The sequence below is a fragment of the Haliotis rubra genome, unplaced genomic scaffold (genome assembly GCF_003918875.1).
Source record: "Haliotis rubra isolate DU_JTF1 unplaced genomic scaffold, ASM391887v1 Scf1250, whole genome shotgun sequence".
Taxonomy (NCBI): Eukaryota; Metazoa; Mollusca; class Gastropoda; order Lepetellida; family Haliotidae; genus Haliotis; species Haliotis rubra.
The window spans coordinates 131,236-146,277 of NW_025765171.1; the positions used below are offsets into that span (position 1 = coordinate 131,236).

Sequence of the window (15,042 nt, forward strand, 5' to 3'; positions counted from 1 at the left end):
TTTGATTATTAGGTATGTTCCCCCTTCCCCTACTGTACATGAAGTTAAGACTTGAAAGGGAACTTCCTTTAGGACAAAGAAAAATAATACATGAAAACAAGTTGAGGTAAAAAACAAAAGTTGATACACCGGAAAAAAAACCTTAATATACCATTCAACGTAATATTATATCAGACTTATTACACCAGGCAGCATAATCTTACACCGGGAAAACCTTACTCAATATACCAAGCAACAAAACCTTTTCGAACGAGAAACAACGCCACAATATCATGTTGTATCAGGATACACATCCTCCGTTCATAGTACCCAGGAAACAAGAGCACAACAATGTAAGAAAACCTACTTACTACTTCAGGCAACACATCCTTACTTCATAAACCAGATAACACATCTGCACAACAATATGTTCAACGAAAAAAAAAAAACCGTACTTCATAAGTCAGGCAACATACCTTTTTAACACACAAGCAAAACCATTGGCCAATCAGCCGATCATTGAAAGAATATGATGAAGATGTGTCAGATAGATGCTCATTTTTTTACACACGAACCGAGTCCATAGTTTGATGTATAGTTCTTTGTAGTATTCACAAGGGCTGGTAGTCCTTACAATATTCCTGAACGTATATATGGATCGTGAAAATACATTGTCAAAAACAAAGGTCAAATTTACCTGCGTGATCGAAACCAACGTGTAGTGGCTGCTTGTACCAGATGTGGGATGTGGAAGTAGGACGTCTGTGGTAACGTCATTTCTAAAACTAATGAAAGTCAAAATGCGTGATTCATACGATCAGGAATATCAGTTTCAACCTCTTGGAATATTGTGTTACTTTTCCACAAATATATTACACGAAATCAACAATGTTTGCTTTACATTGTCACATGGAAATATGTCACTAACACGAAATCAAAATCGTTCGCTTTACATTGTCACATGGAAATATGTCACTAACACGAAATCAAAAACGTTCGCTTTACATTGTCACACGCTAAGGAACGTACTGCATAAACCAGGTAACGAAACAAAAAGGAACATATCCTCACTGAGGGCACATGGAAACGCCACTTACACATGGGGGAACGAAACCTTACTGGATACACCAGGAAAGTCACTTACACCTTTGAGGGGACGAAACCTTACTCTATACACCAGGAAAGGCCACGTACACCTGGGGGCACGAAACCTTACTCTATACACCAGGAAAGTCACTTACACCTGAGTGGACTAAACCTTACTCTATACACAGGAAAGGCCACGTACACCTGAGTGGACTAAACCTTACTCTATACACCAGGAAAGGCCACGTACACGTGAGGGGACTAAACCTTACTCTATACACCAGGAAAGGCCACGTACACCTGAGGGGACTAAACCTTACTGTATACACAGGAAAGGCCACGTACACCTGAGTGGACTAAACCTTACTCTATACACAGGAAAGGCCACGTACACGTTAGGGGACGAAACCTTACTGTATACACCAAGGAAAGGCCATGCACACGTGAGGGGACGAAACCTTACTGTATACACCAAGAAAGGCCATGCACACGTGAGGGGACGAAACCTTACTGTACACACCAGGAAAGGCCTCGTACACCTGAGTGGACTAAACCTTACTCTGTACACACCAGGAAAGTCACTTACACCTGAGTGGACTAAACCTTACTCTATACACCAGGAAAGTCACTTACACCTGAGGGGACTAAACCTTACTGTATACACCAGGAAATGCCACGTACACCTGAGTGGACTAAACCTTACTCTATACACAGGAAAGGCCACGTACACGTTAGGGAACGAAACCTTACTGTACACACTAGGAAAGGCCACGTACACCTGAGGGGACTAAACCTTACTCTATACACCAGGAAAGCCACTTACACCTGAGGGGACTAAACCTTACTGTATACACAGGAAATGCCACGTACACCTGAGTGGACTAAACCTTACTCTATACACAGGAAAGGTCACGTACACGTGAGGGGACGAAACCTTACTGTACACACCAGGAAAGGCCACGTACACCTGAGTGGACTAAACCTTACTCTATACACAGGAAAGGCCACGTACACGTTAGGGAACGAAACCTTACTGTACACACTAGGAAAGGCCACGTACACGTGAGGGGACTAAACCTTACTGTATACACAGGAAAGGCCACGTACACGTGGGTGGACTAAACCTTACTCTATACACAGGAAAGGCCACGTACACGTGAGGGGACGAAACCTTACTGTACACACTAGGAAAGGCCACGTACACGTGAGGGGACTAAACCTTACTGTATACACAGGAAAGGCCACGTACACGTGGGTGGACGAAACCTTACTCTATACACAGGAAAGGCCACGTACACGTGCGGGGACTGCACACACAGGAAAGGCCACGTACACCTGAGTGGACTAAACCTTACTGTATACACCAGGAAGGCCACGTACGTGAGGGGACTGCACACACAGGAAAGGCCACGTACACCTGAGTTCTGTATACACCAGGAAAGGCCACGTACACCTGATTGGACTAAACCTTACTGTATACACCAGGAAAGGCCACGTACACCTGAGTTCTCGAAACCTTACTGTATACACCAGGAAAGACCACTTACACCCGAGGGGACAAAACCTTACTCTATACACCAGGAAAGGCCACGTACATCTGAGTGGACGAAACCTTACTCTATACACCAGGAAAGGCCACGTACATCTGAGTGGACTAAACCTTACTCTATACACAGGAAAGGCCACGTACACGTGAGGGGACTGCACACACAGGAAAGGCCACGTACACATGAGGGGACTAAACCTTTCTCTATACACCAGGTAAGGCCACGCACACCTGTCAGTTTTGGTAGGGAGGGCACAAAGCACACAAAGTGAAGATTGTTTTTCCATTAATACGTAGGCTATCTTCTCTTGCCTCTCTTTGTAATCCTCTACCAACAACGCCAAAGGCCGCACTCTAAAATTAACTTCATTAAACTCTTATCACTGGTTGAATAAACGTCATGTAGTTTACCAAGCACATGCACTAAAGAAATGTACACACTTGCCAAGGTTTCCACTGACTGCGTTGGTGGTGTTGACGTTGATAGTGATGACTATGCTGCAAGCGTATAAGGATATCTTTTGTAACGAATAAGCTATATTTTAGTTTGATTGACACAATAATTGAATACTTAGTACACCTGTAAATTCTCTGTTCGATGAATAGCAGAATTTAGAAAAACACAATGGCAATAACAGATGTAGTGTTTGTGTCAACTCAAGAGGAGCGAAACATTAAATACCAAACAAACCAGTGTACTTTAATTTAAATAAAAGGGGCGTCTGAGATTCTGTCTGTTAACATGCTTTGTTGATGCCATGTGTGCGTGACTGAGTCACTGTCTCTCTCTAACCATGTAACGGATAGATTCATATGCGCAATACACATTAAACCAAATAATTATTACAACAATAATTATTGAACAACTTGAATCAAACGTGCTGGATCTTCCAATATGGTTTTGCGTTACTGTATACATGTACTTCAGATTGATACACTTACTGGAATTCGACGGTAATAGTACTGTCCAACATATGGGTCGTATCTTCTTTGTTCCTGCAATCATGTTATATAACAAAATACTATACTGAAGAATATACAGACATTGTTAAATCTGTATAATGTGCATGGTTTTTTTGTTTGATTTATCAAAATATAATACATGAGACATTTTTCGAGTTTCCTTGCGGGCAATGCAGATGCAGAAATGGAAAAGATTCAGATGGTGATATGAAAACATGCAGAAAGAGATGCAGTTTATATTCGACCAACCAAATTATAACAAGTGTAGGTGTGAGGGTGGGTGTGGAGGTAGCAAACATCACAGGAAAGTGAGAATGTTGGATTAGAACAACGGCCCGGAAATCCTACATGTGGTGTGATATTTACAGGCAACCAAGGCTCTACGTTAACGGCGTAAATGAATACAGAGTTCTGTGACGCAATTTACTCATGAGAATGAATGACATGTGGTGATATGGTCATGGTTCGGGTTCAAATACGTTCATGGGTGAAAAACTGAAAGCCTTGTGGTTAAAGCCTTGGCTCGTCACGCAGAAGACCCGGGTTCGATTCCCAACAATGGGTACAATGTGTGAAGCCTGTTTCTGTTGTCCGTCGTCGTGATATTGATGGAATACTGCTAAAAGCGGCGTAAAACCAAACTAGCTCAGTCACTCACGTCTGAGAAGAGAACCACGTGTTGCACGTTGCTATCGATAAACTGAATTCACTAAACCTTACAGGTTTACAGGAAACAACAAGTGTGAGAACCGGGTATAAAACACGTGCAGAACTGACTGTACTTTTTCTTTACTGAAATGCTTTGACACAATTAACATTCCCCGATTCACAGCAGACCAAAGAGAAAGAACGAACGAAGAGGATGTTGCAGATGGGTGCCACACAGGGCCATGTTGCACGAATTATGGGATGTGCTCTGTGACATGGCACCGACAAATTAGCCGAAAAGTAGACAGGCCTACGGTAAATGGTTATTTCCAGGTACTTCACCTGAGGAACAGAGTCTCGCTGTGACGTGATCCCGTGCAAACAGCCTTAGCCATCCAATCAGCATAAGGACATTGTACCGACGACTCCGTGAACTTGGTCTCGGTGTAAACGTGCCGTTCAAGGACATGACGGTGACGTCTGACATGGATGTACACGATTGGGATGTCGCAGGAGTGTTTGTCAGACAGCAAAATTGGTGACGGGTAGTCTTTAGCGACGGCAGCAGGTTTCAATCCAACAAACATGATGATAGTGTACGCGTCCATAGGCGGCGTGGTGAACGTACGTTACGTTGTTGCATTCCGGAAGTGGGGCCCCCGGAGATGGGTGTGTGATCAATGATCAAAAGACTTGTTCACTCAATTCGACGACGCTCAAAGTGGCCACATCCGATATTAAAGCACTACGTAGTGTTCAGTTTGTTTACTAGCGTACTATTACTCACTACTGCAACATATGATATATTTGGGATTACACTTTCTCAGTAAAGTACAGATTCTAGTACTTTTGTTGGCTTGAGTCCCATCCGGGATTCGAATCCACACCCTCAGTGTCAGGCACCTAATCGCCAGCACACAAAGTCAGCCACCGCGACTTCCACCGCGACTTCCACTACTGCTTTTAGTGTTCTGTGATGTTCTCAAACGTGTCTACAGAATTGTGAATGTAAGTGGTTCTATATTCGCGAATTCTTTAATCTGAAACGTTGCAAAGTGTCCCTCAGTTTATGAGGACAGCAGTAAAACATAGGTACAATATATGCCGCCTGTACATAAAGGAGGAATACCTATATGGGTACAATATACGAGGCCCATATATACAGGGGAGTAACGGGTCTTTTGACGTCCAAAGTCCTGGCTGCTTTAAACAAACCAGGAAGTGTAAATGATTCTGTTCCAGTGATCAAAACACAATGAAGCTGTTTATCGACAGCGCAATAGCTGGTTCCTGAAAAGTGCATTTGCAAATGCTGAGACATGAATGCTGCCGATCGCTACATCACCATTCTGCGCATTGATGTTGGAAAGTCCCCTAAGTCACCAGAACACATCCCGGTAGGTGGATTTAACCCACGATCGTCCAAGAAGTTACAGACAAGAATTCTACCCGAGCACAAAATCAATATATTTGGGTCTTCCATAAACGCCACGCGTTTAGTAATATTCCAGTAATATCACGGTGGGGGACAACATAAATGGGCTTCGCACATTGTACCCATGTGGAGAATCGAACCCGGGTCTTCTGTGTGACGATCTAACGCTTTAACCACTAGGCTACTCCACCGCCCCTCTTTCCAGCAAGCCTGCAGACCATGTGTCAGGCTGGTTTGAGGAACCTATTTGACTAAACAATCAGGAACCCACTGTGTTTTTTCGGCCTCTATCGAGGCGTTTTAATCGGAGACAAAGTATACGATTATGTGATGGCGGTACACCCTACACGCTTAACCATGTTGATAGTGGCGGAGTCTTTTCCAAAGCCGGAAAAGAACACAAAGTGTCGAACGTAGATAGATTCGATGGTTGTGGTTGTCTGGGAAACCATATCTTACACACAGAACGCTGCTTTGCTGTTGGTGTGGGGGAATGTGACAGCAGATCAGTGGCACAGGGTGCTGATCGGAACGCCCCGATCATGTGAGTGAGTGAGTAAATGAGTGATTGAGTAAAGACGCAGGCGATTGAGCAACATTTGCTTTTTCAAGCATTCCAGGTACATGTCATCTTAATGCGATAAAAAGAGACAGTCAAAGTGTATAGTGATATAGAACGAAAACTGTTGAAAACTAAAGATCATAAAGAGACGATTAACGGATTCTTATACGACTGAATGAGTGAGTGAGTTTAGTTTTACGCCGCACTCAGCAATGTTGTAGCTATATGGCGGTGGTCTGTAAATGATCGAGTGTGGACCAGACAATCCAGTGATCAACAGCATGAGCATCGATCTGCTTAATTGGGAACCGATTCTTATACGCCTGACTAACGGAACCCGAAACATTGAGTTGTGGATTTATTAATTTAAACTCTTACCAGCGTGTGAGAATATACTGCACCGACACATATCCCAAACAAAATCCACGTTGTGGATATCGCCGACATAGTCACAATTTAGGGGGTGTTGCCGCGGTTTCGCCTTTATACCGCACTGTGAGGTAACCCAATCTTCGGTATCTGTGTTTGGTTAATTGTCCGTGATACCATTCACCAACCATACACCTCACAGTGGTGAAATCAGCCTCGTTGACATCACGCCAGTCCTACAAAACATATCGTGTTTCTTGTAAACAGAATTCTACCATGACTTCAGTAAATACTGGACTGTGATTGGTTAATCAAAGTCATTCAGAGGTATATAAATCACGTTATATACCTGTGATTTTCCAACACAGTATGTATCTTAAATCTACGCGTTCGGTTTTAAATTAATCGTTATATACCTCTGACTTTCCAACACAGTAAGTTTATCTCCAAATTATAAGCCAAAGCTGCTGTTGTGATGTATTTCATAATGAGTTTTAATGATTCATTTGGTGATTATCCTTTGCAAGATGATGCAACACCATGTATTTTATCTGAAGATATGCCAGATGTCGAATCTCTTGTAAATATGTATACTCGGGGTCATTAATGAATTGTCGAGCTATTGGTAACACTATTTCTTAAAAGTTGTAAGATCTTCGTTTTTGTTTGAAATATATGCAACTGAATGTTTTACAAACTTTCTTTTGACACTTGCTGAAAGGGGTCAGGCTACAGGCCGTTTGGGATCTGGTCAAACTCAGCGGCAGGTTGCTGTCCGCTTTCATGTGAGTCAGAGTGCTATTGGTGGACTGTGGCAGAGATTTTATGCCAATGGTTCCATGGAATATGCACGTCGTTTCTTAACGCAGCAGATCTTCAGACAGAAGACTTCACAATGTAAGGCTATCCAGGAGCGCAGTTCGTCGACGTTTAAGGGCAGCTGGACTCCGCTGTAGGCGACCTTCAGTTCGTCCACCACGAACACCACGTCACAGGCAAGGCGGTTTGAGATGGAGTAGACATCATGGCGACTGGAAACAACGTCAATGGTCTCGCGTGCTCTTCACAGGTAAAGGCAGATTCAGTTTGTCCTTCTATGGTGGTCGGCAGAGGATTTATCGTCGCAAGGGAGATTACGATATTAACTCAAATGGCAAGCATGGCATGCAAATATTGTTTTTCTTGTATTTGCTGATGACGTCATTCTTTTATTATAATCTGTAGTTGGACTTCAAACTCAGTTGAATATTTTGGAACGGTATACTGAAACGTATGATTCATCAGTTTATCTGCATAAGACTTATATTGTTATATTTACGATAGGTAGGTTCCAAGAAATTAAGATAAGTTCTAGGTTAGGCTTGATCAACATAATGGTAAATGAAGGAAGACGATTATATAATGAAAGACGCAAGAAAATGTGCCCTCTGTGTAATTTAGATGTGAAAAATGAAATTCAGTTTTTGCTTGTATGTCCTGTTAATGAAGATTTGCGTACGAAATATGTACCTGAATGTTATCTATACAAGCCACCTACATTAGCTTTTAAACTACTTTCATCAACTGACCATCATGTAACAATACAGCTGTCATACTATATTAATTATGCGTTATTAAACGTACCAATTTGATATAAAGTCTTGTAGATCCATCGTAAGTCATTATTTATAATGTAATTTACTGCCTGTAACATGATTCGTTGTTTGAAACACTAATTACTACTTTTTGCAATACATGTAGTATATTATGTATAACCCCAATGTGTATGGGCCGGAGGCCTTTTGTACAATTTACATATTTGACTTTGTTATTCAAAATAAGTTTTAATCAGAGCATGGAAGTGGAAACCACTTCAATAGTGTTCTTCAAAACTCCATTATCAAAAACGCATAAATCTTCAAATATATGACCATAGAGGCTCGACATTCTACAATATATGATTGTAACATTGTATAACACCTGAGAGTAAATATTCTATTGTAGACTAATTCTGGGAAAATACACTATGGCAGACTATTGAACTCGTCGTTTAATGACTCACGTAGCCAGACAGTGTGTTCTTTCTATTTATAGTTTTTAGATATTATCATTTAAACTGTTAATTATTACCTTACAAACTTGCGCAAGTTTAGGGCAACCTTGCATTGCGAGTAAACCCCCACCGTAACATTACACCCCTCTCCTGAATGTCAAGTGGAAGATAGTTTAGATAGCTTTCCAAGACCACCGATACATAACAGATGTTGTGTCAGGGGGAGTGAGTGAGTGAGTTTAGGTTTACGCCGCTTTTTGCAATATCAGGGCTGGGGACAGGAGAAATGAGCTTCACGCATCGTACTCGTGTGGGGAGTTAAAGTACGTCAGCATAATGCTTCCTTATTAGCATATCCCACTCAAGCTTGATGTTTAGTATGCATGGCCATGCACTATGATATATATGGTGATTGCTTCTTTATGTGGGTATTCTGAATGATTTGATAGTTACTAAGATAACAATTGGTTTCTATTTTCAAATAGTACAGTCTATTTATAGCATCAGATATTGAACATTGTAAGGACAAGGGGACATTTTTTAATGAAGTATCTCCCCTTTGACTGAAACGTACCTGTTGACTGCCAAATTCAGAACCAGTCAAGATGTTTATAGAGGTGAGAAAATGATCAATTGTCTGTCATAGACCAATTCTATGACTTAAAGAGGACAGAATCTCAGGAAGTATTTGGTATGAAAATGACTCGTTTTACCAATCAATTACTGACTTCTAATTTATACACCGACTGCCTTCCAGCATCACAAGATAAACAATTGCGTCCTGCTTGGTCCTGCTACGTCCTTGCTGCCTACCGAGGGGACGCAACGAGCAACATCGGCTGGGACTTAGGATGGACTAATTAACGAGGAAGATTACAATTGTCAGGGGGCAATTGGATTTAATCTGACACATAAGATGTTCAATAACATGACCTAGCCAAAAATGAAACATACAACTTTATGAATGACAACTTTTATAACATGACTTGAAATTGCATCAAATACGACTCTGGGTTCTTCTGTACGTAATTCTCTAGGTTATATACACTTCATAATGCAAAACACTGATCTGAGTCAAAAAGCGTTTAGCTCATTTCGACATGGACTGATTGCCACAGAGTTAAAATGGCGGGCGTTGCTGATCACAAATTCACAAAAGAATGGATTATAACAGCGTCAACGGATGGTCATCAGTTTGTTGAAGGACGAAGGTAAGATTAATTCACACCTGATGGTTAATTAGCGTAACTGGACGCTTAAAGCGATGGACTGTTAAGATGTTACGGTCAATTAGAAAACTCTTGAAAAGGTAAAGCGGTTGACAGGCACGTTGTGGACATTGGCACTTACAAAGTACTGATATATTCTAAGTAAATACCGTAACCTGATGGCATTGGTATATGGATATGTTACGAACAACCATATGCTATGAAGTTCAAAACAACACCCTACCATAATCTGATAGACAGACTAAAATAGATTTCATAACACTGAATAACGAGAATACGAGTTTGGCAGTAATAGTTGTGTATATACCTGTAAAACTAATTACATGATAATTATGATAATCATTTGTGAACTGGTATAAACTATCAAAATTACATATGGGAAATACTTTTAGTGAGGAGATATGTCTTGAGGAATAATTATTTAGAAGCTTTCATATTTTGCCATTAAAGTCTATAAATAATACTGGAATCTTCATGATAGCCACCACACTCATACCAAAGACACGACGTCAACGCCAGGGAAAAACGACCTCGCTTATCTCAACCGCCACAAGTTCCATTTGGCGTATAAGGCAGAAATAACGGAGATAATTATATGAAAATGAGAGATCCACCGGCTGTTCCCGGCAAGACTATACATGTCCTCCCAAACATCAGCACCCAAGCCGTTTACAATGAAACAAGTGTTTGCTTATTGTCAAAGCACCTTCCATGTATCACCATCGTCTGTCTCACAGTCCCTGAACCACATTATTTCCCCTACTGCCTAGCCCTCCCTGCAATGCTAACGCCTAGCTAGACTGTCTCACAGTCCCTGAACCACAATATTTCCCCTAATGCCGAGCCCTCCCTGCAATGCTAAAGCCTAGTCTGTCTCACAGTCCCTGAACCACATTATTTCCCCTAATGCCCAGCCCTCCCTGCAATGCTAAAGCCTAGTCTGTCTCACAGTCCCTGAACCACATTATTTCCCCTAATGCCCAGCCGTCCCGGCAATGCTAAAGCCTAGTCTGTCTCACAGTCCCTGAACCACATTATTTCCCCTAATGCCCAGCCCTCCCTGCAATGCTAAAGCCTAGTCTGTCTCACAGTCCCTGAACCACATTATTCCCCCTAATGCCCAGCCCCTCCCTGCAATGCTAAAGCCTAGTTTGTCTCACAGTCCCTGAACCACATTATTTCCCTAATGCCACACCGTCACGGCAATGCTAAAGCCTAATCTGTCTCACAGTCCCTGAACCACATTATTTCTCCTAATGCCCAGCTCTCCCTGCAATGCTAAAGCCTAGTCTGTCTCACAGTCCCTGAACCACATTATTCCCCTAATGCTCCCAGCCCTCCCTCCAATGCTAAAGCCTAGTCTGTCTCACTTTCCCTGAACCACATTATTTCCCCTAATAATATCCCTGCAATGCCTAGTCTGTCTGTCTCACAGTCCCTGAACCACAGTATTTCCCCTAATGCCCAGCCCTCCCTGCAATGCTAAAGCCTAGACTGTCTCACAGTCCCTGAACCACATTATTTCCCCTAATGCCCAGCCCTCCCTGCAATGCTAAAGCCTAGTCTGTCTCACAGTCCCTGAACCACATTATTTCCCCTAATGCCCAGCCCTCCCTGCAATGCTAAAGCCTAGTCTGTCTCACAGTCCCTGAACCACATTATTTCCCCTAATGCCCGCCGTCCCGGCAATGCTAAAGCCTAGTCTGTCTCACAGTCCCTGAACCACATTATTTCTCCTAATGCCCAGCCCTCCCTGCAATGCTAAAGCCTAGTCTGTCTCACAGTCCCTGAACCACATTATTCCCCCTAATGCTCAGCCCTCCCTCCAATGCTAAAGCCTAGTCTGTCTCACAGTCCCTGAACCACATTATTTCCCCTAATGCCGCGCCGTCCCGGCAATGCTAAAGCCTAATCTGTCTCACAGTCCCTGAACCACATTATTTCTCCTAATGCCCAGCCCTCCCCGCAATGCTAAAGCCTAGACTGTCTCACAGTCCCTGAACCACATTATTTCCCCTAATGCCCAGCCGTCCCGGCAATGCTATACATGTCCTCCCAAACATCAGTCCACAAGCCGTTTACATTGAACAAGTGTTCCCTTATTGTCCAAAGCACCTTCCAATGCTCAGCATCGTCTGTCTCACAGTCCCTGAACCACATTATTTCCCCTAATGCCCAGCCCTCCCTGCAATGCTAAAGCCTAGTCTGTCTCACAGTCCCTGAACCACAATATTTCCCCTAATGCCCAGCCTCCTCCTCCAATGCTAAAAGCTTAGTCTGTCTCACAGTCCCTGAACCACATTATTTCCCCTAATGCCCAGCCCTCCCTGCAATGCTAAAGCCTAGTCTGTCTCACAGTCCCTGAACCACATTATTTCCCCTAATGCCCAGCCCTCCCTGCAATGCTAAAGCCTAGTCTGTCTCACAGTCCCTGAACCACATTATTTCCCCTAATGCCCAGCCCTCCCGGCAATGCTAAAGCCTAGTCTGTCTCACAGTCCCTGAACCACATTATTTCCCCTAATGCCCAGCCGTCCCGGCAATGCTAAAGCCTAGTCTGTCTCACAGTCCCTGAACCACATTATTTCCCCTAATGCCACGCCGTCCCGGCAATGCTAAAGCCTAATCTGTCTCACAGTCCCTGAACCACATTATTTCTCCTAATGCCCAGCCTCCCTGCAATGCTAAAGCCTAGTCTGTCTCACAGTCCCTGAACCACATTATTTCCCCTAATGCTCAGCCCTCCCTCCAATGCTAAAGCCTAGTCTGTCTCACAGTCCCTGAACCACATTATTTCCCCTAATGCCGCGCCGTCCCGACAATGCTAAAGCCTAATCTGTCTCACAGTCCCTGAACCACATTATTTCTCCTAATGCCCAGCCCTCCCCGCAATGCTAAAGCCTAGACTGTCTCACAGTCCCTGAACCACATTATTTCTCCTAATGCCCAGCCCTCCCTGCAATGCTAAAGCCTAGTCTGTCTCACAGTCCCTGAACCACATTATTTCCCTAATGCCCAGCCTGTCCCTGCAATGCTAAAGCCTAGTCTGTCTCACAGTCCCTGAACCACATTATTTCCCCTAATGCCCAGCCCTCCCTGCAATGCTAAAGCCTAGTCTGTCTCACAGTCCCTGAACCACATTATTTCCCCTAATGCCCAGCCCTCCCTGCAATGCTAAAGCCTAGTCTGTCTCACAGTCCCTGAACCACATTATTTCCCCTAATGCCCAGCCCTCCCTGCAATGCTAAAGCCTAGTCTTTCTCACAGTCCCTGAACCACATTATTTCTCCTAATGCCCAGCCCTCCCTGCAATGCTAAAGCCTAGTCTGTCTCACAGTCCCTGAACCACATTATTTCCCCTAATGCTCAGCCCTCCCTGCAATGCTAAAGCCTAGTCTGTCTCACAGTCCCTGAACCACATTATTTCCCCTAATGCCCAGCCCTCCCTCCAATGCTAAAGCCTAGTCTGTCTCACAGTCCCTGAACCACATTATTTCCCCTAATGCCCAGCCCTCCCTGCAATGCTAAAGCCTAGTCTGTCTCACAGTCCCTGAACCACATTATTTCCCCTAATGCCCAGCCCTCCCTCCAATGCTAAAGCCTAGTCTGTCTCACAGTCCCTGAACCACATTATTTCCCCTAATGCCCAGCCCTCCCTGCAATGCTAAAGCCTAGTCTGTCTCACAGTCCCTGAACCACATTATTTCCCCTAATGCCACGCCGTCCCGGCAATGCTAAAGCCTAATCTGTCCCTCAACCACACAGTCCCTGAACCACATTATTTCCCCTAATGCCCAGCCTCCCTGCAATGCTAAAGCCTAGTCTGTCTCACAGTCCCTGAACCACATTATTTCCCCTAATGCCCAGCCCTCCCTGCAATGCTAAAGCCTAGTCTGTCTCACAGTCCCTGAACCACATTATTTCCCCTAATGCCCAGCCCTCCCTGCAATGCTAAAGCCTAGTCCGTCTCACAGTCCCTTAACCACATTATTTCCCCTAATGCCCAGCCCTCCCTGCAATGCTAAACCATAAATGAAGCAAGTCCCTGAATCTCCCAACCCCCTGGGACTCATTTTCAATTTAAATGGGTTTATTTGTTACCATTAAAATTAAATATATATATTCAGGGACTAAGCGTTAGTCTATGCTAAAGCCCTAGATCGAGCAAGTCAGTATTTACCCACGTACTGAATTTCCCGTTTCACTAGAGCTCCTTTTCAATTTAAATAGTTTTTTTTGTTACAATCAAAATTATTTATATTCAGAGACTAAGCGTTAGTCTAGTAGCACCACTGCACTGAGGGACTCGCTATATGTTTATTTCTTATACAGGATGCATATCTCAAAACACACTCGCGTGATAACCTCTATGAACTAGGACACACATGGTAATATCGTCTTAAACACTCGTTCAAGGCAACTGATATGTACGGTGCTCATTAAATGGATATGTAGTTCATATTTTATGGCAAGGATAATAATCTTTATTATAAATAGTATCGTCTCCTTGGTTTGCTTAGCCCCTACAATGATGACTTTAACTATTTGTGAATATTTCACAGACTTTCCTGTATATCAGTGCTGAATGTGACGTATATGCTATAACAATGGGTAATTGTTCACGCTTTATTGGCCACATACATACGCCAATGAATTAGAATTTAAAAAATTAAAAAGAATATATAGCCTAATTTCTGTAACAGTTTATACTGTTTATTCAGTGTCACCCATCCCCTGATACAGAATACACACTCACATACACCCAGACACTAGTGGACATTTATATGCTTCTATCAAATACGAAACATCTATCCACACAAGAGTCTAGTTTACATCAGCAGCATCGAATTCCACTGGCGTAAAAAACACTCGTGAAGATCCGGGTTAGAATTGATCTTCAGTAACCCATGTTTGTCGTAAGAGGCGACTAATGGGATCTGGTGGTCAAACTCGCTGACATGATTGACACGTCATCGTATCCCAACTGCGTAGATAGATGTTCATGCTGTTGATCACTGGATGTTCTGGCCCAGACTCGATTATTTACAGACCGCCGCCATAAAAATACATCAATTAGCATGTTATCTTTTTCTGGGCGAATTGGGGTCCGGTGCTAGGTGTGATGCACTGTGTGAGATGAGCCATGTAAAGATTGAGATGTCCCGCTGGATAACTTCTACCCCGTGAAAACAA

General features: G+C 43.2%; 1 protein-coding gene across 2 annotated transcripts in view; it reads right to left on the reverse strand.

Annotated features, from left to right (window-relative positions):
- LOC124266378 overlaps positions 1–6,669 on the reverse strand; it is a 39,404-nt gene extending 32,735 nt beyond the window's left edge. The window contains exons 1-3 of one of the 2 annotated variants that reach the window (XM_046701187.1): positions 6,598–6,669; positions 3,554–3,607; positions 3,053–3,109 (exon numbers count right to left, since the gene is read on the reverse strand). In XM_046701187.1, coding sequence (XP_046557143.1) covers positions 3,053–3,109; positions 3,554–3,607; positions 6,598–6,666 — 180 coding nt within the window. In that variant the 5' untranslated portion in view covers positions 6,667–6,669. The remainder of the gene's footprint in view (positions 1–3,052; positions 3,110–3,553; positions 3,608–6,597) is intronic. The other variant, XM_046701188.1, reaches the window with a different exon arrangement.
- Positions 6,670–15,042: the final 8,373 nt, after the last annotated feature.